Source organism: Embiotoca jacksoni, unplaced genomic scaffold (assembly GCF_022577435.1).
Source record: "Embiotoca jacksoni isolate LCO1_2020_lvr unplaced genomic scaffold, fEmbJac1.0.p SCAF_48, whole genome shotgun sequence".
NCBI lineage: Eukaryota > Metazoa > Chordata > Actinopteri > Embiotocidae > Embiotoca > Embiotoca jacksoni.
In genome coordinates this window covers 2,331,639-2,356,773 of record NW_027185401.1, presented here as the reverse complement: position 1 = coordinate 2,356,773, position 25,135 = coordinate 2,331,639, and the positions used below count along the sequence as shown (strand labels likewise).

General features: G+C 44.4%; 1 protein-coding gene across 1 annotated transcript in view; it reads left to right on the top strand.

Annotated features, from left to right (window-relative positions):
* Positions 1 to 25,135, top strand: part of rasal2 (RAS protein activator like 2) — a 47,260-nt gene that overhangs the window by 17,313 nt on the left and 4,812 nt on the right. The window contains 6 exon segments of the mRNA XM_069170000.1: positions 12,714 to 12,820; positions 14,915 to 15,027; positions 21,558 to 21,711; positions 22,061 to 22,159; positions 22,631 to 23,185; positions 23,729 to 24,024. Of these exon segments, the coding sequence (XP_069026101.1) occupies positions 12,714 to 12,820; positions 14,915 to 15,027; positions 21,558 to 21,711; positions 22,061 to 22,159; positions 22,631 to 23,185; positions 23,729 to 24,024 (1,324 nt within the window).

Below are 25,135 nucleotides of genomic sequence, written 5' to 3'. Positions count from 1 at the left end.
TCTGGCTTCATGAGTGTTTTATACTGAATTTTAAAACATGTTGGACTCGTTTAATACTACAGAAATAAAAGCGATGTGTTGCTGCTTTTATCTTGGGTGTAATATTGGATTTATACTGGGTTTTAACTCTGAATTTATAGTGGGTTTACACTGGATTTTTACTGGGTTTAACTGTCGCTTTATACTGGGTTTAACTCTGGATTTAAACTGGGTTTAATGCTGGATTTATACTTGGTTTACGTTAGATTTAACCTGGTTTTAACTCTGGATTTATACTGGGTTTATACTAGATTCATACTGTATTTATACGGGTTTACACTGGGTTGTGACGTTGAATCTATACTTGGTTTGATGCTGATTTTATTCTATTTTTTGTTGTAGTTTTAAAAAGGCTTTAATCTGTATTCCGGTTTTGACCTCCAACATTTCTCGAGATTCTGAAATATTAGATGGTGTCCGATAAAGCTGTTGAAAAGTTTCGACGTTTACACTGAAGGTAAAATGATGGAAACAGGAAATTAGAGCCGCCTTCTTCTTCTTCTTCTTCTTCTTCTTCTTCTTCTTCTTCTTCTTCTTCTTCTTCTTCCCCTTGTTGTTTTGTTTGTTGTTTGTTTTCACACAGTAAACGCTGAGCAGCAGCAGGGACAATACTGCTGAGATGTAATTGTAGACCTCTGCTACCGGTACAGTCCTAATTACAGTGTTGACTGACTGCTCATTAAGTGTCTCAGCTCTGAGACGCCTGCAGCTCACCGTCCTCCTCCTCTTCCTCCTCCTCCTCCTCCTCCTCCTCCTCCACCTCCACCGACGTCGCGCCTTCACTCGGGCTTTCGTTCTCACCTGCAGCAGGTGACGAGGGTCGACGTGTCGTAAACACCAACCGCAGGTGTTTAAAACTTAAAGGAGGAAGGTCCGTCTTATTTCACAGCTTCAAATCGCTTTTTAAAGTCAGCTTCGGTTTCAAACTGCGGGTTCTTCAGAAAACACCCTGCAAGGCGACACGTGCCCTTCGATCCGCACTGGAAAAAAAACAACACCCAGACAAGAAAACTGAGTCAGTTTACGAGTTTTTTTTTTTCCCTGTTTCGTCGTCATGAATTGGTGAACGTGTCTACTGCCCCACGCAGGCAGGCGGCAGTCACTACAGAAACAGACAGGACAACAACAACAAGTTGTTGAACCGTGATTAAATGACTTTTTAAGATAATAAAAAAAAAAACATCAGTGGTTAAAACCAAATACCTCGCTCAGCGTTTTGGACAGTAAGACAGTCAGTTTTCCACAATAAAACCACACTTCCCGCTTTGCAGCCTTACCTTTCAAAGTAAAAGCCTGTTTCCAATCTGTGTTTTTTTTTTCCTGAATACCTGTCATCGAGCTAACAGGTGGGAACGGTGGAGTTTGTCAATGAAAACCTAAAGCGGAATTTGAAGTTGGAAAAGACAATCAGTTGCTCTATTTAATCTGGACAGAACCTGATGAAACACCTGAAATTGAAAGTTTAATTACCGATACTGACAGCTTTTCTTTCTCTTTTTTTTTCTGAAGGTTTCCAGCTGTAAATTCTGACATTAACTTCTTTTTTTTTATTTTTAAAGAAGGCACTCAATGCTCTCATTGTTTTTGAAAGTTTAAATGTTAGGCATTTGAGTTTATGATGTACTCATCCATCAGAGTGAGAAGAATCTGGTTTTGGATATTTACTATTTTCAAAGTAAAAAAAAAAAAAAAAAGAAGAACCCCCTGCTTTATTTTCTTGAACCGTGATATATTTTTGTATTGAAGCGTTTCCACTCTCCCCGCTGTCGGTTCTGCTGACTGGATAAAAGCTGCTGTGAAACGGTTGTTGTTTCGGTCTAATCTCTGGCTGACTTCATCTGTGGATCTGCTGCATTCCTGTCTGCTTTCCACCTGTCAGCCCCACCAAAGTAAACCCACACATCCTGCTCGCGGCCTTACCTTCAAAATAAAAGCCTGTAAACAACTTCTGGACCCAGTCCATAAATTCCACCATAAAAACGTATAAAAGTGTGACCTGAGGCAACGTCTTCCGCTGTCTCACATTCATACAGTAATAAATCACATTAGAGGTGTCAAAAGCTCCTATTAAGTTAATGGGAAAACGACATTTATTACCGATGAGGTAATCAAAAAGTTTGTGTTTTACATAAAGCAGCAGCAGAAAGGAAGATTGTCGATGTGATGCATTTATCATTATTTTCCCAATGATTCAATAATTAAAACAATATATCTACAAAACTACTTTAAATACTTGTTAGGTTGTCTTAAAAATGTAGTAATGAAGTGTTGTGAAATATATAAAGAATAAAATATACATTAAAAAAAAATCATACAAACCATCAGCACTTACAAGTATGTTTAAAAAAAAAAAAAAAAAGATGACGTACTTTTATTCAATTTAAAACGGAAAGCTGTTTTTGACAGTCAGGCTGCGGTTTCCTGGGCAGGGTCTTTTATTGTGAAATTCTGGGCGGAAGTGTGGGTTTAGCTGTTGCGCGTTGACGGCGTGAAACTGATCGGACTGAGTGGGAGTTTTTTTTTACTCGCAGAGGAGATGAGTTGAAGTGCTTCTGATGGACTTTCTGGGTGAGTTTCTTTATCTCTCTCTAAAACTCTTCGATAACCGAACAGACTTCCGTGGTTGGAGCCCGGCGGCGCGACCGTCAGCCGAACCGGCTCCCCGCGCGCTTTGTCCGGCTTCACTTGTTCGGCGAAAACACGCGTCCAGTCGTGCGGAGCCCCCCAGCCTGCAGAAACCTGCAGCTTCAGCCACTGAATGGAAACCAAACCGAGTGCAACAGTTTTCTTTTTTTTTGTTGTTGTTTTGTTTTGTTTAATCCGTTTCAAACTCAAAATCACGCACAACCTGATCAGAGTCCCGCGAGATCAAAGCGATCAGTTATTGATTAGTGAGGCAAATCGATCGCGATCAAAAAGGGGAGGTGGATTTAAAAAAAAAAAAACTGCGGAGCACCGACACAGCTTAATACTTTTATTTAAACATAAAAACACACGCAATAACAACATCGTGTAATACTGCATTTATTCTTTTATATAAGGAAAAAAGTCCAACTAATACTTCAGTAAAAGTGCTTTTTTTTGTTGTTTGTTTTTGTTTTCTTTTCTTTTTTTTTGCTGTTTGACTGACAGACTCTCAACATCCAACACAGCAGATTTTTCCCAGTCTGTTCCCACAGTCACTTGTGTTTAAAGATCTACTTCAGGTTTTATAGTTTTTTGTTTTTTTTTATCATACGTGTTGAAGTGTGACTCTTGTTTCTTTATCCCACTGGATAAAGAAACAAGAGTCACACTTCAACACTATCCAGTTTAGTAAAATACATTCATCCATTCAACCTTTATTTACCCTCATTTACAACAACGTGGAGTCATTTGCAGAGCAGAGAACAAATAAAAACAAGCGATCACGGCAATAAAAACCACAGTTCAATTTATAGTTAAGATTAAAAATCGACAAAAACATAAAATATGAAGGTTATACAAGAAGCATTAAAATATAAGGTATGTAGTTTTAGTAGATAAAAAGGGAGTAAAGTACAGTTTTATGAAACAGTTCCAAGTTTGGAGATTTAAAATCACGCTTCGGAAATGTGTGAATGGAGTAAGTGAATTGATTTTTAAGGAGATTCTGGGTTTTGTTGCAGAAGTCAGGTGCACTAAAGTTAAATATATACATATATATATATATATATATATATATATATATATAATACAGTTTCTGAACAAAAAAAAACATGTAGCAGCATCTGTTTGTTTTTTGTTTCACATGAGCTGATGTGGAAATGAATGCGTTTATCTCACTGAGGACGCGGAGGAAGTACTCGGAGGTTAAATACCGGAAATAACCACTGATAAGATCTACAGTTCTCAACACCTAAGATCATCAAAATAATCATTGACTGTATTTCAGCTATTTTATCTTTCAAAAAAGAAGAAGAAGAAGAAGAAGCAGCAGCATCTGCGGCTCACACATTCAGCGGTTTTGCTAAGAGACGGTCCAACAGTTGCACAACAACAGACTCAAGTCCAAAAAGAAATTGTCATTTCATAGAATTTTTCTCTCAAACAACTGTTCTTACAGGAGTAAATTACATTTTGAAATGGCTACAAGGTCCAAAAAACAACAACAACAACAGCTGTTTCTACACACCCAGCTGATTTGAAGTCATTTTTAATAAAGGTATTCTTTGATTTGGATACCTCTTCTTTATTCATTTAATATATTCTATTTCTTATATTCTCCTATGTATCTGGTTAACCGAATGACACGTCAGCCAATCGCTGCGGACGTAGTGACCCCACCCCCCCACCCCCCTTCTGTTTTTATTAGGGCTGTTCTCAGGTCAGTTTACCGAACACGTGTCCGCAGAGGAAACTTTTTTTGTTTTGTTTTTGGAACAACGGCTCAGACCTGCAGACAGCTGATGGTGCGAATCCGATCCTCTCGTCCTGGACTCTTTTTGTCTGCTCGGGTCGTCGTCGTCGTCGTCGTCGTCGTCGTGGTCGTCGTGCGGCATTCCCGTTCCCATTTTCCTTCCACCTCCGTGCGCTCGGCTGCTCTTCATCATTAACGGCTGCTGTGTGACAGTTAGCCTAAATCGGGGGCCCCGGCAGCTGTCCGCCGGGTCCCCGGCTATAATTAGATCATTGTGTCCCAAATTTACTTAAGATTACTCCGCTTTTTTTTTTGTATGTCTTGAGGATGTGTGCCGCGTGCAGTGGAGCGCTCTTAAAGGACCCCGGACCTCCTCTTTGTTACCGCGCAGCCGGTTCGTAGGAATTTTTCAATTCGCCGAAGTTGCAATTTCTGGTTTTTTTCTTTTCTTGAATTTTTAAAACCGTCCAGAACCTCAGCGCCGTCTTCCAGCCCCCCACCCCCCCCCCCCCCTCCTTCCCCCTCCCCGGAGGTCACACACACACACACACACACACACACACACACACACACACACACACACACACACACACACACACACCTGATTCTACATCTTTATCATCACAGCACTTCTGGCTTCAACTCGAAGAGAACAGCTGGAACATTAAATTTAGAAACCAAAATGTTTTTTTGTGTGGTTTTTTTGGAGGGGGGGGGGTACAACGGATATTAATTGCACCAGTTTGCAGGTTTCATGCTGATATTTAACGTTATAAGGTTTTAAGCAGCTTTTAGAAACTTTTAATTTCTCATATTTTACAGCTCGGTGTTGACGATTAGTTTTTGGGTCGTGACGGCATCCGCACAGCAGGGGGCGCTGCAGGAAGAGGATTGTTGACACTAATTATATATATATATATATATATATATATATATATATATATATGTATATATATGTATAAAAACATAAAAAAATAATTCTAATAATGCAACTTTATTTTGTTTATATTACCCCATCGTTTCGAGACTACCTTTATTGTTGTGATTATTTGTGGCGAGCGAAAAGAAAAATACTTTATGTTCCCGATTGATGCTAACGTCGGAGTCGGCCCTTCGTCTCGTTCTCGGTGAAACTCTTGATAAATTCTGAGGAATGTGAAGTGATGTTAGAGGAGGCGGCGCACACACACACACACACACACGCACACACACACACACACACACACACACACACACACACACACACACACACACACACACACACACACACACACACACACACGCCGAACGGGGCTCAGCAAACAGAACTGGTTTCATTATGAGAGTAGAAATTCTTTGAATACTTGTTGTGAAAGCAGAGTGTGTGTGTGTGTGTGTGTGTGTGTGTGTGTGTGTGTGTGTGTGTGTGTGTGTGTGTGTGCGTGCGCGCAACAAGAGGAGGCCTGTCACTGCGTTTTCTTTGTTGTTTCTTTTTTTTTTTTTCAACTTCAGTCACAATAAAACGGATTAAAACCGAGAGACTTCCTTCTTCTCCTTCGAGGAGCTTCAGGAGAAGTTTTTACTAAAGTTCACTATTTCACGACAAGTTAAAAAAAAAATGTTTGTAGCAAACTACGATCCAGTAAGAAAGTTCGATTCAAGAACAAAATCATACAAAAATGGATCTGATGTAAAGTTAACGTTACGATTTTTTTTTTTAAAAAACCGGAAAAGAAAATGTGAAACTACAGCAGCTTAAAAAAACAAAACACAAAATAAACATTTTGGATCCTACAAACGTCGGATGTAAAAATACTCAAGGCATTGATTGGTATATTGATTAGTAGCGGTCGCATACAAGGAAACCTGACGAGTTCAAACGGCCGTCGCTTGTTGATGATATCGATATAGGAAATCGGCACGGTAACGGCTTCACCGGGGAGGGGGGAGAGGGGGGGGGGGCGTGTCTGAGATCTCGTCTGGTACTATTTCTTGTTTTGTGTTTATTTTACAGCTTTGACGCCGACAGCTTCCCGTTAGCAGATGATTAATCTCGCCCGTCGGTGTCGCCGCGCCCTGCAGACGGGCGCTTCCTGTCTGTCAGGTGCGTCCGCTGCTCTCGAAACGCAACCCCGGCATTCCTCCCTCCTTCCCTCCCTCCTTCCCTCCCTCCCGGCCGTGCTGTCTGATGACATCACACCCTCTCTCTCTCCCCCACTCGCTCCTTTTCTCGGCCACGTCACGAACTCCGCCCCCCCACCCCTGGTCGGGGTCAAAAGGTCGCGGCCGGACCGCCTCGGGTGACACTGAACATATTAACGTGCAGCTGGAGGTCTTTACTTCTGTGGTTGTTTCAGTGTAATGTTCCTTTCTGAACTGGGATTTTATTTTTTTTACATTTTTTTCCACGACCTCGGCACGTTTCATTTGCTGCTGATTTTTTTTTTTTTTTTTTTTTGAGCGACGGATTTGTGTCAATTTGTGGTTTTTTTTGGATTTAGATTCGATTAGATTCACGTTAGATTTTAGACTTCATTAATCCCACAGCGGCGAAATTTTGTCGTCACAGCAGCAGAGAAAAACTAAAAGGTGCGCACGGTATGAAAACATTTACAAATACGTAGAAGATATAAGAAATAAAATAGATACAAAATTAATATTTTCAGAAAAAGAGAAGCGCAATGAATTTTGAATTCGACATAAAGTTGGAAGTTTTATGTCGGTGAAACAGCAAATGTTCTCATACATAAAAAAAAAAATGCGTGAAACCTGCGTCCTGTTTTTGCGTGCCCCCCCCCCCCCTCCCCGTCCACCCTCCATAACTAATTACCATCACCGCTCTGACAGAAAAGCGTCCACACAACATTCATCATGTTGTCAAGCGAATAACTCGACCAGACTCTCTTCTCTCCCGCGCTAAAACTAATCAGCCAGATGTGAGCCGACAGATGTTCGGCCGGCTGCCGGAGCTCGTCGGTGGGACGCCTCGCGGGTCCGACGGGATTTTTTTTTTGATTTTTAAAAGTCAAAGCAAACAAAAGAAAACCTAGAAAACCTCCGCCTAAAATCTGCATCTAGGCACAAATCCCAAGACAAAGCCGTGTTGATATCAGAGTTCAGAAAATGTGATAAAAGAATCGAGACTATTTAAAATAAATAAATTGTACCTTAGTTTTTGTTGTTTAAGAAAAATGTGCTGATGAGGACATTTTTAAAACGAACTCGTGGACTGACTCGCCGGTGGAGACGCCGTTTCCTGAATGACCTGGAACATTAACTTCGCCGCGCGACGTCCAACCGCTCGGCCATAAAAGTCCGATTTTACGACGTTTCTTGTTTGTTTTGTTGGAACCTTCGGTCACCGTCGCGCTTTGGGACCTTTGATCGGTTTCCTTCGTCGGGGTTTGGCTTCGACGCGCACGTTGACGAGACGGAACGAAGAGAATACCGGCGGAGTCTCGCTTTGGTTTTAAAAAAAAAAGAAAGAAGAAAAAAAAAAAAGGTACGACAAACAAAACGGCGGAATAATTTCACTTCGAGTCTGAAGTTCGTAGTTTCTGTCAAACTGAAGTATCTGCTGGTCTCTCGAGTCCGTGACCCGGTCTGTGAAGGTCACGGTGTCGGACCAAAAACGATTGATCGAGCCGAGTCTCCCTCTGATCAATATCTCGTTAGCAGCAGGAGGAGGAAGAGGAGGAGGAGGAGGAAGAGGGTGAAAACCTGAGCAGACTGAAGATAACTGATGATCGCAGAGCAGACGGTTGGTTTTGATATTTCCGGAAGCGGATGTTAAAGAGGAGGAAGACGTCTCGTTAGTCCGAGATCGGATACTTTAAACCGGCGTCACGTCACACTCGTTCGTTCGTTTGGTCAGCAGCGAGTCTGACAGGAAAACCAGTCGTTTTTATTTTTAGCCGCACGGAGGTTTCGAGTTCTGGGCTTCACCGGGTCGCCTTTTTTGTCCTTGAAAAACTTCTGGTGTGTTTTGCAGCAACCGGGTCGAAAAAAAACAGCCGAGGAAAGAGATTCCACCCATGAATTTATTCACAGTCATTGTCCGATATCTGCTGCGAATCACGTGGAAAAAACAAACAAACAAAACACTTAACTCGTCATCGTCAGCAGCCTCGGGTGCATCTTCATCTGAGAAAATGCTGTTCTGCGCTAAAACCTGTAACCAGCTGCAGCTCCGTCGTGTAACGTCGGACCGTATGCGGTTCCATCTTGTTCGGGTTGATTACAGAAAGAGTGACTGGTAGCGACCGTGGCCCCGCCTCCCGCCACTGTCCAAATGGAAGGCCACGCCCCTTCCGCTTCATGTAGCCTAGCCTGGTAAAACATTAGCGCCAAAAAAAAAATTACATTTTCTCTCTCCGCCGCCGCCTCCTCCGTAGACTGTATACAAAAATGGACGTTGTCTCCTGGTTTGGAAAAAAAAAAAATGAAGCTAACGCAAAAGTGCTTTCATAGTGCAATACCGCTAAGGGCCACTAGGGGGCTAAAAACCTCTGGCTCCAATAGAGTCCTATTCAAAACGCATCGCGAAATACAAAGTCGATAAAACCCCCAACCACGTTGAAAATAGTGTGATGCTTGTTTTTTTTTTTTATTGGTTTTTTTTTTTTTTAATCTTAAAGTGAATCACTCACGCAGTTGATACGTGAACCCCCCAGAGTCGTGTCCCACATCAGTCGGCTGAGAGGAAACTTATTTAGTAATTGTCCTCCGAGCGGCAGCGATTAAACGCCGGAGGAAGAGGAAGAGGAAGAGGAAGAGGAAGAGTGAAGCTACAACTGAGCTGCTGCAGAGAGAGAGAGAGAGAGAGACAGAGAGAGAGAGAGAGAGAGAGAGAGAGGGGGGAGGAGGAGGGGTGTCTGCAGAGAGAGAGGAAAGAAGGAAGAAGACAGCAGAACAGTGCAGCTGGAGCGATTGATTGAATAAATGCGGTAAAACCTCAATGCTGAGAGAGAGAGAGAGAAAGGGAGAGAGAGAGAGAGAGAGGGAGAAAGAGAGAGAGAGAGAGGGGGATAGAATTACTGCTGAGTGGAGAGACAGGGAGGTAGAGATGGGAGAGGAGGGACCGTGAAGGAGGAAGAAGAAGAAGAAGAAGGAGGAGGAGGAGGATGCGGTGCTGAGGAGGAGGAGGAGGAGGGAGAGGCAGGTCGGGTTGGGGGTTGTGGGGGGGGAAACGCCAAAAGTGGAGGATGTTCAGGGGACGAAGACGGACGTTTGCAGCTTAACCTCATTGGCTGACAGGTGGCGGCTGTTTCGGCCAATCCCGTCTGACTCTCTCTCTCTCTCTCTCTCTCTCTCTCTCTCTCTCTCTCTCTCTCTCTCTGTGTGTGTGTTTGTGGGCGTGTGTGTGTGTGTGTGTGTCCTCTCCTCAGATGATGGGGAACAGCTGCGATCGAGGTACCGTCTCTCTCTCTCTCCCGCTCTCTCTCTCTCTCTCTCTCTCTCTCTCTGTATGTTTCTGTTCATGTCATGTGACCGACCCGTCATAACCCGGCTTCCTGCCGCATGTTGCCTCAACTTTGTCTCCGTTGGATGCAAAAAAAAAAAAAAAAAAACAACAAGCAAAAAAAAAAAACCAAAAAAAAAAAAAACAGAGGAGCGGTGATGGCGTCGTCGTCACATTTGGGACCATCATCGCTGCTCTTTTTTTTTTTTTTTTTCCCTATCGCGTCTGTGTCTGTCTGTGTGTGTGTGTGTGTCTGTGTGTGTGTGTGTGTGTACGCATGAAAAAAGTTTGTCTCTCGCGGCGGCTGCATGCATGCAGCGTGCATCTCCCCGCTGCAGCTGGAAGTCTGAATCCAGCAGTTAGTAGAAAAAAAGAAAAAAGAAAAAGAAAGCTGCTGAATGCTGCTGCTGCTGCATGCTGCGTTCACTGTCGCCCGAAACCGACGCGTTTTTTTTCCCCTCCTCCTCCACACGTCTTCATGTAGCATGTAAACATCATGTTAACAGCCGCACGTTGCCGAGTCGTCGATGCCCCCCTCTTCCTCCTCCTCCCGCCCCCCCCCCCTTCTCTTCCCCCCCCTCCCCCCCCCCCCGGCAGATGCCGGTTTAAGCAATCGATCCGCTGACTCCTGCCGATATCGGGGTGCTAATTCTCGCTCGGCGTTTAGCTGCCCGAAATTGCATCTGAAGGAATCGTTGTCTTTGATTTAGCTGCTGATGAACTTCAGCTGAGACTCGGGTTGATTCGGGACTCGCCGGCCGTGTTTTTGCGTGTCGACTTTTGTTTCTAACAGATTTTGAAGAAATCTTAAAGTGAAAAATTGTCTCCAAAGTATTTAAAAAAAAAAAAAAATCAGTTAACATTGGTCGGAGCAGGTTTTTTTTTTAATTTATTTTTTTATCTGAAGTCGTCGGGAGACGTTACACAGCTTTTAAAGTCGAAGTGAGACTCGACGGTGGATTGTTCTGCCAAAGGATTTTGAATTTTTTTTAAATTTTGTCGAGTCATCTATTAATGTTATCGTTATTACTGCCAACCACCGTTAGTGGTAAATCTTAAAAGTGCCAGTTCTGGGCAAGAAATTGGAAGTCTCGAAGGAAGGAGTCGGGTTTCAGGGACGACCCGGGACGAGATATTCTGTGGTCCGAGGAGGTCTAAAATTAAAGACCCCGAAGGCGTGCTGACGGTGTGTTTCTGTGTTCTTGAGGACGTGGCCTCCCCCGTTAAGGCCTGTTGGCGTCGGGCGGCTAACGGTAGCAAAAGAAAGTGCTAACAGAAATATCAGTGAAGAAGAAGAAGGGTCCGCGGAGGTCAAGGGGAAATTGTACTTTTTGTTTCACGGCAAATGTTATTCCGCTTTTTTCTTTTCTGGATATCTTTGGTGTTTTTTGGACTGCTGGTCGAAAAAAAAAAAAAAAAAGACGTCTGGTGATGTCATCGAGGACATGGGGACATTCTGATGTACTTGTGAGGAAATCCAAAAGTTGATGTACATGGAGCGGGGGGGGGGGGGGGGGGGGGGGGGGGGGTGACGTTTGTGAGTAATTGATTATTCGACAAAATTTTAAAAAAGCAGTCTGCAGATGAATTGATGACGAAAAAGAAAAGTTGGCTGACGAAGGGCTCGGCTGTTTGTTGTTGTTGTTGTTGTTGTTGTTGTTGTTGTTTTCCCGTCCGACTCGTCGGCCCCGGCGAGGTCGATCGGTTCTGAGCAGCAGCTTTCGCTCGCGTCATCAGGACAGCCGTGTGTTCGTCCCGCCGTCCTTAACACACTTAGCCGTAACCTTCCCCAGACAGACAGACAGACAGACAGACAGACAGACAGACAGACAAAACGAAACAACAACAGAGCGGCGCAGAGACGTCCCTCGCGAGTTAATCTCCGTCCTCCGTCCTTCGTCCACATCGCAGCGGGCACCGTCCGTCCGGGCGGTTTTTAGTCTCGTTTGGACGATAAGCGGCAACGTTCAGTCAAGTAAAGTCCGACTTTGAAGTTCAGGGGTTTCCGGATGTCTTAACCCCGATGCGCCACGTGGGGTTTATGAACTGTGAAGCCGACCTCGGAAACTGTTTTTGGTTCGGGAGCCGTCGCTTTAAGAAAAATACTCGACCGACTCCGGCCAATCAGATCGTCGTCGCTTCGCCGGGTCGGAGACGGACGACGAGTTGAAAAACCGGACGAGGTGGACGTTCTCGTGTGATATCTCGTGACTCCGGCTCAAAGCAGCTCAAAGATGTATCTACATACATTGGACGGGGTGGTGGGGGGGGGGGGGTCATGACTCGGAGTCCAACATAATGTCCTTGGATGTCTTATTTTGTCTGCATGAGTCCAAAACAGAGCAAAATACCAAATTTGCTGTCCAAAAAAACAACAAAAAACCAGCAAATTCTCACATCTGAGAACCTTAAACCAAACAATTCTTTTACTTTATTTTTTTTTTACTGATTCGTAAAATAGTTGGAGATAATTTTTCCTGTCCGTTGATTGACTAATTAATCGGCTTATCGTTGCAGCTCGGGCGCTGACCGGCGACGTGCCGCTACGAGCCGGGCTCCATCACGTTGGTCACCGGCGCCAAAAATTCAGTATTTCTTTTATTCGCCGGAGTAAAAGTCTCGCTGAGGTTCTCGCCTCGTGAAACTTTGTGAATTGACGTTGACGAAGTGCATCGATTGCTATTTCCGCTTTGAGTGAAGTTGTTTGAAGTCGTCATCGTTGAGGTCGTTGCTGCTTTGAGGCGACGAAGAAGTGATTCATGTTAAAAAAAAAGAAAAAAAAAAGAGTATTTTTGAAGAAGCTTCGGGTCGCTCTAACGATCTCTCTCACTTTTTTTTTTTTTTTTGTCTCCTCAGACGTGTCTTCGGAGCGATCTCCGAGGAGGAGGAGCATCTCTGGTTTGGGGAGTTCGGAGAAGAGCGTCGCCGTCGACAATCCGAACTCGTCTCCGTTCAAAGTGCCGGTGAGTGAAAGTTCTCTAAAAAAAAAAAAAGTCGCATAATCTCTAGAACGTTTATTTTTAATTTTTTTTAATTTTTCATGCAGAAAATCAGAGTCGTACAGAAACAGTTAAAATAATACCGGTTCATGAGTACTTCTTTGTCTCCTCACTCGTACTGTGCAGCGTCGATAAAGGAGGTTCGGTTGAACTATATTTAGCCGACAGACGGAAGCAACTCGAATCTGAAAACGTTTCATCTTCGGCTGTCAGGAGTCCGAACACGACTCGCGTGTTTCTCTCTGAAGCGTTGTGATGGATGTTTAACGGCGTTCGGAGGTCAAACATCTGACAGCAGCAGTGTGGAGGGAGGTTCAGAAAACCTTTAAAGAAGAACATCAGGAGAAGTCTCAGGTCTCAGGTCTCTAGGTCTAGTCCAAGTCAAGTTTTAAAGTGTTTAGAGGCGAGTCCAAGTCAAGTCTTTAAAGGAGTAATACAAGTTAAGTCTCAAGTATCTAGGAGGTCTAGTCCAAGTCAAGTCTCAAGTCTTTAGAGGTCTAGTCCAAGTCAAGTCTTTAAAGGACTAGTCCGAGTTAAGTCTCAAGTCTACAGAAGGTTATTCCAGGTCAGATGTTTGGAGGTCTAGTCCAAGTCAAGTCTCAAGTCTTTAGGTGGTTAATCTGAGTCAAGTCTGTAGAAGTCTAGTCTAGGTCAAGTCTCAAGTGTTTAGACGCGAGTCCATGTCAAGTCTTTAAAGGAGTAATACAAGTTAAGTCTCAAGTCTTTAGGTGGCTAATCCGAATCAAGTCTTTACAGGTCTGATCCAAGTCATGTCTCTAGAAGGTTATTCCAGGTCAAGTCTTTAGAGGACTAGCCCAAGTCAAATATTTGAAGGTCTAGTCCAAGTCAAGTCTCAAGTCTTTAGAGTTCTAAGAGTTCCAAGTCACCTCTTTACAAATCCTCAGAGGGACAATTTAGGTCAAGTGTTTTAAGGGGAAGTCCAAGCCAAGTCTCAGGTCTTTAGAGAACTAGTAGAAGTCAAGTGTCCCTCTACAAATAAGCATTTATCAAATAAAACTAATTGTGATAAATGAAACTTTTTTTTGTTTTTTTTGGACTGGTTACTTTAGTTTTTATCTCTTGTTGAGGACGTTTCATCATTAATGGTGTGAAACAGAATAGTGACTTCTCTCAGGGAGTGCGTGTTGGAGCTTCACAAGACAACAGCTCTCGGGTCGTCCTCTGAGGGGGGGGGGGGGGGTATTTTTAGTTTCTGTCAGGGCGTCTTCCAGTAAATACCAACACGCTGGGAGTTCGTACAGCCCAGAAGGCGAGTGTTCAAGCAGTGAACATTAAAAAAAAAAAAAAAAAGCACCCTGGCGGTCGGTCCTTCCGGTCACCGCTCCGAAACGCCGAACCCGAAATCGGCGATCGCTCCGATTCGCTAATCCACGGAGAGCGATGATCGCGATCGCTGGGCGGAGCGACGGAGGCCTTCGGTTTTCTTAACGACGCCGGAGATATTTTGGACGCCGTTTTGAAGCGTTGCGGAGTCGGAGTCGCTGGCAGGATGGATTCTGTATTCTTGATGAGTTAATGGGAGCCAATGAGCCTGAAGGGAGTTTGTGTGTGTGTGTAGGAGGGAGGGGGGGGGGGGGGGCAGAGACGGAGATGCGTTTGAGGATATTAATATCTCAGGAAACGAGGCCGCTCACTTCCAGCGCTCGGCGCAGGGCTTTTTGTTGTGACAGAGGACCTGACGGTTGAAGGGAGTTTTTGATCAGAGTTTGATCGATATCAGCCGAGTCATGTGACCCGACCCGCCCGCCTCTGCTGCTGCTGCTGCTTTAGCAACTTTTGATTTTGGAGTAGAGTGTCGGGTGTTTGTCTTTCTTTTTTTTCTTTTTTTTGTCCCGTTCGTCCATCAGAGTAGACGATCGTTTTAAAGAGTTACCCCGTCACGTCAGCAGGAAATAGGTTCGCGCACATGTCGGACCACCAACCGGGGCCAAGAGGGCAACTGGCCCTGCTCAACTTCCAGGTCTGTGATGAAGTGTGGACGTCAAAAGTCTCATCTCCTGCCCATGTTTGCTTTTTTTTTTTTTTTTTGTCCTTCAGGGCTTTTTCAGCAAACGCCTCAAAGGCTCCATCAAGAGGACGAAGAGTCAAACCAAACTGGACAGAAACACCAGCTTCAGACTGCCGTCGCTCCGGCCCGCCGACGCCGACAGGTAAACGTCTGATCCCTCCGAAAATTCTTTCACCACCGCATGATGGCGTTTCTCAAACTCTTCACATCCGACCGTGGGAGTTCATTCTTGGCCTCGGATCAGAAATTGAATAAATATTCTCTTTTGTTTTTCTTAGCTTTCAGTGAAGCTATAAAAAGTGAAGATTCAGTAAAAAAAATAAAATACTATTGATTTGATACACTGGTGCTGAAGATATTTAATCAATATCTAGTCCTGATTAACATTCAGGTATCTCAGCCGTTACTGTGGACATCACACTCTGTTTTAAGTATGGGGAAGTCACAAAAGGAAATGAAAATGATGTATGCAAAAAAAAAAAAAAAAAAGTGCTCACACACCTCCATGTAAATTTCTTCTTTTAAATCACAGTGCACCTGGAAAATGTCTCTCATCATGTACTCGCTGTACCTAATAAACTGGCACGAAGTGTATATTTCCCATCAAAGACTATATATATATAAATAAAAAAAAGTCGACGTTGCTGCCGGGTTTGATTGACAGGCCCTGTGGTGAGTCGGGTTTTACGCTGCTGGTGGGCGGGGCGTAGTGTCCTCGGGTTCCCGATCGAGTCTGATCCGCCGCTCGCTCCTGCCCCAGCGCGTCCAAATATGGTCACTTCCTGTCTCCCAAACTTCGAGGCTTCGTCAAACCGGAGGGTGACGTCTCGTGTCGTCCACTCGTCTCCTGTTAAGGCTAATTTCCTGCTCTGGTCGCTCTGCGTTTCCTCCAGTAATGAAGCCCAGCGTCCGTCTGTCTCGCCGCGTTTCTTTCTTTGTCTGTCTGTCTGTCTGTCTGTCTCTGTTTTTCTGTTTTACGTTTGTCCATCTGCCCATATCTGTCTGTCTCTTTCTGTCTGTCTCTGTCTGTAATATCAGTAAGGATGCTAAACCTCAGCAGACAGACAGACGGACAGACGGAAGGAGAGTTTAAATGTGTTTTAGCAGTTCTTTCTGCTCCTCCTCCTGTTTGACGGCGGTCGTGGGTTTCTCCTCCTCCTCCTCCTCCTCCTCCTCCCTCCATTAAGCCGCCCAACCTTCCCAGCACTAACTGGAGTTGTGTTTACTGGAAAGGCCGTCTCTCCTCTCCGCTGCTTCACTCAGTTTTCACTCTGCAGAGGTTTTGGTGTGTTCGTAAAGATAAAGTTTCCCACAATGTGTGTGTGTGTGTGTGTGTGTGTGTGTGTTTGCCGTTTACACACGTTTTTATGACGGAAACGACACACGGCAGCCCAACAAATTAGGCGAATAAACACAATTCGATGCCACGACTACCTCGCATGAACTCATCTTTTTGGTGAGTCAGCACGACTCAGCACGAACTAATATAGAAAGTTTAGAGGTCCTGAAATTGAAACAAAAAGAGCCCAAATGAAGGTAAACATTTAATGATGCTGCCTTTGAAACAGCAGTTAACTGTGTGTGTGTGTGCGTGTGCGTGCGTGCGTGTGTGTGTGTGTGTGACCTCCGTCTGCTTGTTCAGGGTTTTCTCTTTGGTGTGAAAGGAGCTGGACTGTAATCAAGACCACAGAGACATGATGTGTAGACGCTTCATTCCCAGATGTCATGTGGCAGTCGAGTCTGTCGAGTCAGCGTTTTTTTTTTTTTTTTCCTCTCTCTCTCCTGACCGATAGTTCGATGACTCGGTGAATTTGTCTCCTGGTTTCACCTGTTCGCAGGAATTATAGCGTGTTCACGGGGGAAAATACACGGAGCACTTTGTTTGTTTTTGTTTCCCCTTCTCTCTCTGTGTGTGTGTGTGTGTGTGTGTGTGTGTGTGTGTGGTATGAGGATATTGATGCAGAGAGGGAGTGTGTACAGCTTTATAGTCGACAGAATGTCAGCCAGCTGGACATGAGGATAATGCTTTACACACACACACACACACACACACACACACACACACACACACACACACACACACACACACCGAGCCTCTCTGTCACTCAGTCAGCTCTGAGCTCTAACTCCTGATGGATGGTTCGTCTTCTCTCCTCCGGAGAGCTCGAAAAGCTCAGCTCTCCAAAACGCTGAGATTCAGGTAGGCCTGTGTGTGTGTGTGTGCGTGTGTGTGCGTGTGTGTGCGTGTGTGTGTGTGCGTGTGTGTGTGTGTACTTTAGTACTGTATTAAACTGCATCTCTGCGGTCTGATTGGTCGGGCCAGAGTTTCTCCGCGTTTCCGAGACTTTTTCCTTTCTTCCCATTAAACAGACTTTGTGGCTGGTTGGACGTTTGTAGAAGTTCTCGTTCATGTTTCGTTGTGTACGGTTCGTCCAAAAGAGGAAACTTAACATGCGAGACGTTTAAAAAAAAATATATATATATATATTCTGCTTTAAACCCTTTAGATGCATGCAGAACTTTCTATATGGAATTCATTCATTTTTTCCACTTGAATTTAATTTAATTTTATCAGATGATATGAAGCTCTGAGTAGCACAGCAGTTAAAAAAAATCTGTCCAGTTAAGTGTCCCGGGTAGAAATTCAGACTGAGAGTGAATACTTTTATGTAATTCCTCTGCTGCTGTGAACTCGCAGGACAAATTAGCAGCTCGTGAGGTCCGATGATCTCGGAGGGAAAAAAAAACTCTGCTGGAAAACGGCGGCAGTTCAAGCAACAAAAAAAAAAAAAGTATTTGATATTTGCTGGAAACTTCATCCCTTGTTTGCTATCGAATATTAATCTGTGGACGGACCGTCTGCTCGGTTGCTTCGCTTTTCAAATGACTGCACGTAGATACGCTCGGTTTTAATCTCGCCTCATTTTATCTTTTTAATCTTCCACACGAGAACATTTTGTGTTGCGTGTTTCTGTTGTTTTTCCACTGCAGCATCGAGCCGTGCGTTTTACAGTAACCTGCTCTTGTTGTTTAACGGCGGTTAACAAACGGCTTCCAGGTGCATCACCGCCTCCTTGTGGCGCCTGTGAAAACAAGTGAAATAAGGCAAAAATGATAATCGCATAAACTATCTGCTTTTTTTCTTTCTTTTTTTTTTATTTTTTTTTGGCGACGTCTATTTGACAATTTATGACCCAGAGAGAGATTTCAGTGGCGCTCGGGGGAAGAAACTCAGCGGAGAGTGTCGACCTGAAGGTCAAAATGAAAGAAATAATAAGAAAAAAGACATCTTTTGACATCCTGCAGAGATGTCGGATCAATGACGGGACTTAAATAATACGAACTGAGACACGAACCAGAACCAAAAACCAGAACTACGTATACAACCGAGTGTCAAACAGACCTCCAGTTTCCTCTAAATCTAATTTTCCTTCTTGCTTTGGTGGAACACGAAACACAATAAACTTGATTGAAAATAAGGGTGCAGAAAATTAACATGCAGCAGGAAGTGTCATCTTCCATCACTATTACACAGTTTTATACCAAAAAAAATGGTCCATTTGTAGAAGATGCAGTATCTTGTGTGTGTGTGTGTGGTTAGAGTTCAGTACTGTAAGTGCTTCCTCCTCTTCCTCCTCTTCCTCTGACAGCAGAATGGATCAGGTTTCTGTCCTAATGCAGGAGACCAGCCCTTCCTGACACTGTGTGTGTGTGTGTGTGTGTGTGCGCGTGCACGTGTGCGCGTGCACAGGTTTTATCCGTCCCCTCTGACTGTTATAAAAAATATTTCCTGCCCTCATGAAACAGATTCTCAGTGTTTAGTTGGTGGAGCGTTGCGGCTGCAGGTCACGTGATCAGACAGGTTTTCCTCTCCCCCGTGTGCGGGAACCGGCGACTGTATATAAATGGCGGCGCGGCGAGCGGTGACTTCACACGTCTTTGTTGTATTAAAGAGAGCTGGACTCAAAAAGATGGCGAGCGCTCGCTTAAAACGAGCCCAAAACAAATGTGTAGCTTCTGGGGGAGTTTTTGCCTGCACGTTGCACTCGCACATGCTCATTTGTGCTTCACTTGCTGGGCCCCGCCCACATGTTCCCCGCCTGGGGCAATACGAATTTACATTGGGATGGATAAAAAATTCCTTCATGGATTAAATATTTATGATAAAAAATAAAAAAAACATCAGAGGTGTCTCTCGGTGGTCTGTTTTTATATAATACTTAATTTTTCATTGCAGTACCGCGAGTGACCACCGGGATAAGTTAGCAGCAAAGAGTGAGTGGCGCTGCCGTGTCAGCTGGATTAATGCATTCATGGTTTGAAGAACAGAGTTGCAGCTTCTGGTCTGAATCATCATTTTTCCGTTTGGACCTTCCAGATACCAGATAATTCAATTCAACTTTATTTATATATAATAATTTATTATGTTAACAGAAGTCTGAGACGAGTTCAACCGAATTTAGTGATTGAGACTTGAGACTTGCTGTCCCTAAAAGGGATTTAGGGACTGAAGTTGAAAGCGGGGATTTTTTTTTTTTTTTTTGAGCCAGTACTTTAGTGGTCATTACTGGAATTGCACTATAAGCCGATTGTTTTGCCCTCCGATAGTCTCGGCTCGGCGGGCGGTGCTCTCTGAAAGTCCAGGAACGTTCAGTCTGGGTCAGAGCCGGGCTGAATGTCACCGACTGGTCACGTGCAGCAGCTTTTTTTTTTTTTCACTCAGCAATGCTTTGCTGGTAATTTGTCTGGTTAGGATGGAGAGATTTTACCACTGTTGGTCAGACAATGAAGTCCAGGCTTTCTGGGTTTTTTTTTCTCCAATATATACGAGTGGACACATTTTTATTTTTTTTATTTTACCAGGAACTCCCATTGAGATCGAAATCTCTTTTATAGATAGCGGCCGTACAAAATACATCATACACATGTACAAAATCCACACAAAAAAAAGGCAACATTTTTTTATCAAATTTATTTTAATCTTTGAATCATCAATTTAACTTCAATAAAAGAAGATTTAAAAAAAATAAGATGAATGTAAGAGGTTTTAGTTCGACGGTCGAATCTGATTGGTCGGCGCATTTACTGCTGTTAAACATGCCTGATGTCACCGCATCAGTGATCTCAACCCGCTAATCCGCGTTTACATAACCCAATTGACACAGCAGGGATTATACACACACACACACACACACACACACACACACACACACACACACACACACACACACACACACACACACACACACGTTTCCATCCCTTCAGAGGACACCTGAACTACAAAACCCAACCTTCCTCTGTAAACAAGTATTCAGAGCGAACCGAGGACGGATCTCCTGAAAAACATTCAGGTCCCCCCCCCCCCCCCCCCCAATAATATAAATATATATAATATTATATAAATATTTTTTTTTTTTTTAAAAACTGGAATTTCTTTTGGAAGTGGAGCGAGTCAAAGTCGGATTGTCCTCGGCTGGAAGCTGCTCTTCATCCTCCGGTGTGACCATGGAAACACGAAACCGGCAGCGCCCTTCATTTGGGATTATTAATCTGCCGTCAAGGACGAAGATGACATTTTAGGGATGAGATTTTCAGAGTGCAACAACGTCGGTGGCAAGTTTAAAAAAAAAAAAGACGGCAACAAAACACGACTCCGATCTTACTGTTTGTATTTGGTTTTTTTTTCCACTGTAGTGATTGAAAATGCTGCAATTTAGTGATTAATGAAAGCGTTTGCACATGCGCAGTAAAACCTCATCTGTAAATGCAAGTCAGAAACACGATAACATGATGCATCAGATCCTAATAATCCTTTTAAATCGGGCCATTAGTCTAATTTTTGATTATTTCCTCATTGCGCTGATTCATCGTTTTTTTTGGTCTGCAACGTGTAATAAAACAATTTTGTCCGACCGAATGTAAAAAAAAAACCAACCTGAAGCATCTCTTTCCGATCACATCCGACAAAGAGGAAGAAGAGCAGCAAATCTTCAAACCCTTCAATCAATGACTTGATAAACTAGTTGCAGGCGAAGTTTCTCTCGATCGTCAATATTCAAGTCTTCGTTTTGAATGGAAAAAAAAAAAAAAAAAAAAAAAAGTTTATTTTTGTAAGCAGTTTCTTCTTCTTCTGCTCATAAAGCTGCGTCTCTCTCTCTCCTGAGACGGGTCCGTAGTTGAAACACCTGCCTTGCTCCTTTTCTGCGTCACACTCCGCTGCCTAGCGCCCCCGTTCCCCTCCCGGCGGATGTTGTTGCCGCGGAAACGTTCCCGATTGGCAGTCCCGATTGGACTTTTGTTTACCGCCTGTCCCGGACAGCAGGGGGGAAGCCTCGATTAAAAGGCTCGCCGCTCCAATCGGCGCCGCTCTCGGTGAACGGAGGGGGTCGAGGTGGGAGGACGGAGAAGGGTGGTGGGGGGGGGGAGAAGGAGGGAGGGAGGTCGAGGGAGGAGGGATGCTCTGGGGAACCCCCCTCGCCTGGCTGTGCGGTTGTTTTCCGTAGGTATTGCTTCACTGTTGGCGGCGGGCGGTCGAGGCTGAAGGGCGTCTCGTCGACGTCCTCGCAGCCCTCCTTTCTTTTTTTTTTTTTACCTCTCAAACATCCCCGTGGAGCCCCTTCAACTAACTCGGCCATTTCTGTTTTCGTCGGGCCCCCCTTCCCTGTCTTCCAGATCTCGCGGTCTTCCCAAGCTGAAGGAGTCGAGCTCCCATGAGTCTCTACTGAGTCCGGGCAGCGCTGTGGAGGCTCTGGACCTGAGCATGGAGGAGGACGTGTTCATCAAACCGCTGCACAGCAGCATTCTGGGACAGGAGTTCTGCTTCGAGGTAACGTGCACACACACACACACACACACACACACACACACACACACACACACACACACACACACACACTCTGAAACACACTTTGACTGCAGCCTCACGGGGACTTTCATCAGAGCAGGAAAAGTGTCCTCTGAATTGCGTTTAGCTGCTTTCTGCTGTTTTTTTAACGATACGTTTTTTTGTTGTTTTTTTGCTGCTTTGCTGTGATTTGTTATTTTTGGGAGAGGAAGAAGTAAAAAATAATCCATTACAAGTCAGCGTTACCTTTATGTAGCAGTTAGGTCGGATGTGATGGTGTGTGTCCCCCCCCTCCCCCTCCCCTCCCCCCCTCTTCCGCCTCACCTCTCAGGTGACGTACTCGGGCGGCAGCAAGTGCTTCAGCTGCACGTCGGCCTCGGAGAGAGACAAGTGGATGGAGAACCTGAGGAGGACGATTCAGCCCAACAAGGTGAGACTTCATCCAATGAAACTGAACTGCTGGTCTGTTCCAGTCTGGATTAGTTCTGGTTCTAGTCTGTTTTATAAAACATGTTTTTTTGATAATTTGCCGCTAAATTTTGCCAACCGGCGCAGCTGAAAACAGATTTTTAACTATTTGGAGCGTCGGTTGTTCACATCAAAAATGAACACGTATGCGAGATGCAATACATACAGATGGCCAATGAGGGCGGTGTAGAGGCGGTATGGAGATTCAGGGAACTGCGAAACCATAAAAGTCCGAGGCCGACGGCGTGTGATCGCTGACTCGGCAAAGCGGCGCTCCCTTTGATTGTCGCCGTGTTTATTTTTTTTTTATATCCGGCAAATCAGGGTGTCGTAATTCTACTATTGTTTCTCCGGTGCGCCCTCTGGTGGAGGGTCATGTTTTTTTTCTTGGCTCTCGGGATTTTTTTCTGAAAAAAAAAATGTGTGTTTCCAGGACAACTGCCGACGGGCGGAGAACCTGCTGCGGCTGTGGATCATCGAAGCCAAAGACCTGCCGCCGAAGAAGAAGTACTTCTGCGAGCTGTGTCTGGACGACGTCCTGTACGCCCGCACCACCAGCAAGACCCGCCACGACAGCCTGTTCTGGGGCGAGTACTTCGACTTCTCCGGCCTGCCCGCCGTGCACAGCATCACCGTGCACATCTACCGCGACGTGGACAAGAAGAAGAAGAAGGACAAGAACAACTACGTGGGCCTGGTCAACATCCCCGTGGCGGGCGTGACGGGCCGGCAGTTCGTGGAGAAGTGGTACCCGGTCAGCACGCCCACCACCAGCAAGGCCAAAGCGGGGGGGCCGTCCATCCGCATCAAGTCGCGCTTCCAGACCATCTCCATCCTGCCCATGGAGCAGTACAAGGAGTTCGCCGAGTTCGTCACCAACAACTACACCATGCTGTGCTCGGTGCTGGAGCCCGTCATCAGCGTCAAGAACAAGGAGGAGATGGCCTGCGCGCTGGTCCACATCCTGCAGAGCACCGGCCGGGCGAAGGTCAGAGTCCACCAAACAAAACAAACACTATTCTAGAATCACTCCGAACTTTTTTGATTATTAATCGACTATCGGCGGTAAAAACAAAAACAAACAAAAAACGGGGGAAATAAAGAAGAATGAAAATTAATTGGTTAATTTTTTTTATGAGAACGATTATTTCGAAGATTCGCTTATCTCTCTACGCTCCGGTCCTGCACGAGGAGTTCGACACCAGATGGTGAAGCTTAACGTAAAGACTGGAAACCGGTTCAAAAAAAATCTGCTTGTCAGTCGTCTCTTCTACGAACACCAGGAACAAAAATTTTGAACTTTTCCTTTAAAAAAGCATCGCGGAGTATTTATTTGTGGGAAATCCGCTCAACAAAAACGAAATGACACTCCGTGGCCAAAAGTATGCGGACGCCTGTTTATTTAGTTGTAAAGAAACTTGGAGACTTTAGATTTGGGTCTAAAAAACAATTCGAAGCAGTTGCTGGTCAGTTGGATGAAGATACCACGAACTGACCTCCTCTTCCTTCTCCTCTTCCTCCTCTTGTTCAGGACTTCCTGACGGACCTGGTGATGTCGGAGGTGGATCGATGTGCCGACCACGACGTCCTGATCTTCAGGGAGAACACGTTGGCCACGAAGGCCATCGAGGAGTACCTGAAGCTGGTGGGACAGAAGTACCTGCACGACGCACTCGGTGAGACACACACACACACACACACACACACACACACACACACACACAGGTACACACACACACACACACACACACACACACACACTTTTTATTACCAGATATATCAGGAAAAACAAATACAAAACAGAATCCAAACCAATTTAATGGTTTAGTGGAAGTCCTGTCACTAATATAACATATTACAGAGCTGCACATGTTTATATTTACATTCAATGAATGTACGTTATTGTTATTCTGAACTTTTTACCGTCTGTCAATGGAAACTCTCGCTTCATTCGTCCAGCAAAATCAGTTTTTCAATTTCTCGTCAAAATGTCGTCTAAATTATTAAATCCGCCTCCGCTGCTCCAGAAACGACAAACTCGTTCTCTCGCAGACGCTGACATCAAAATGACAAAATTTGAAATGCTCTTTGCTTATATGAAATGCCGTATTATTTATACTTCCACTGGATACAGAAACGTTCAAAAGAAACATCGAAACATCCTTCTGTAAAAAACAACAACAACAACAACCTAACTCTTATTTTCCACTTCCTCCACCTTTTAAACCTTTTAGAAAATATCACAAACATTTTTTTGACGACAAATATAAATAAAAGGTACAAATAACGGTTCATATTTTATTCGAACCACAGAAATTGAACCTAAAATAAAAGCTTCATTTTTCAGTTTAATCGCTGAATTGTTTATTAATGAAAATATTGTGCGTATAATTTATGAAACTTGAGAGGCAGTTTAAAGTCTCGTGTTTTTTTTGTTTTTTTTGTTAGATGTCTTGAATTCTAACATCCGTGATGTTGAGCGATGAAGATGATGCCGCAGAGTAAAGCTGCTGCATCATCTTCCTCCTCTTCCTCCTCAGCGTGACTCCGCTCGGTTCGGAAGGATCTGAAACGTTTCGCGGAGAATAAAGAAGCCGGAAATAGTTGAGTGTTTGACAGAAGGAGGACGTTTTTCAGACCCGCTGAGACCCGCCGTCTCTTACCCAACAAACAAACATCCACTTCTATCGTCTCCAAACTTTTATCGGCGACGACACGCACTCAAACAGTTCACCAACTCAACTCCTCGTCGGTTTATTTATAGGTCGGTATTTTGGAAATAGGTGATGAGCTTCCTGCGGTGTGTTTAAGTGAAAGAAATAAATGTTATTTTAATGATTTGTGTCTTTCGAATAGATTTTTTTTTTTTTTTCTGTTTTACGTTCGGAGGACGCAACTTTACGACCGCACCTCGTAGCTGGGATTTATTGTTTTGTTT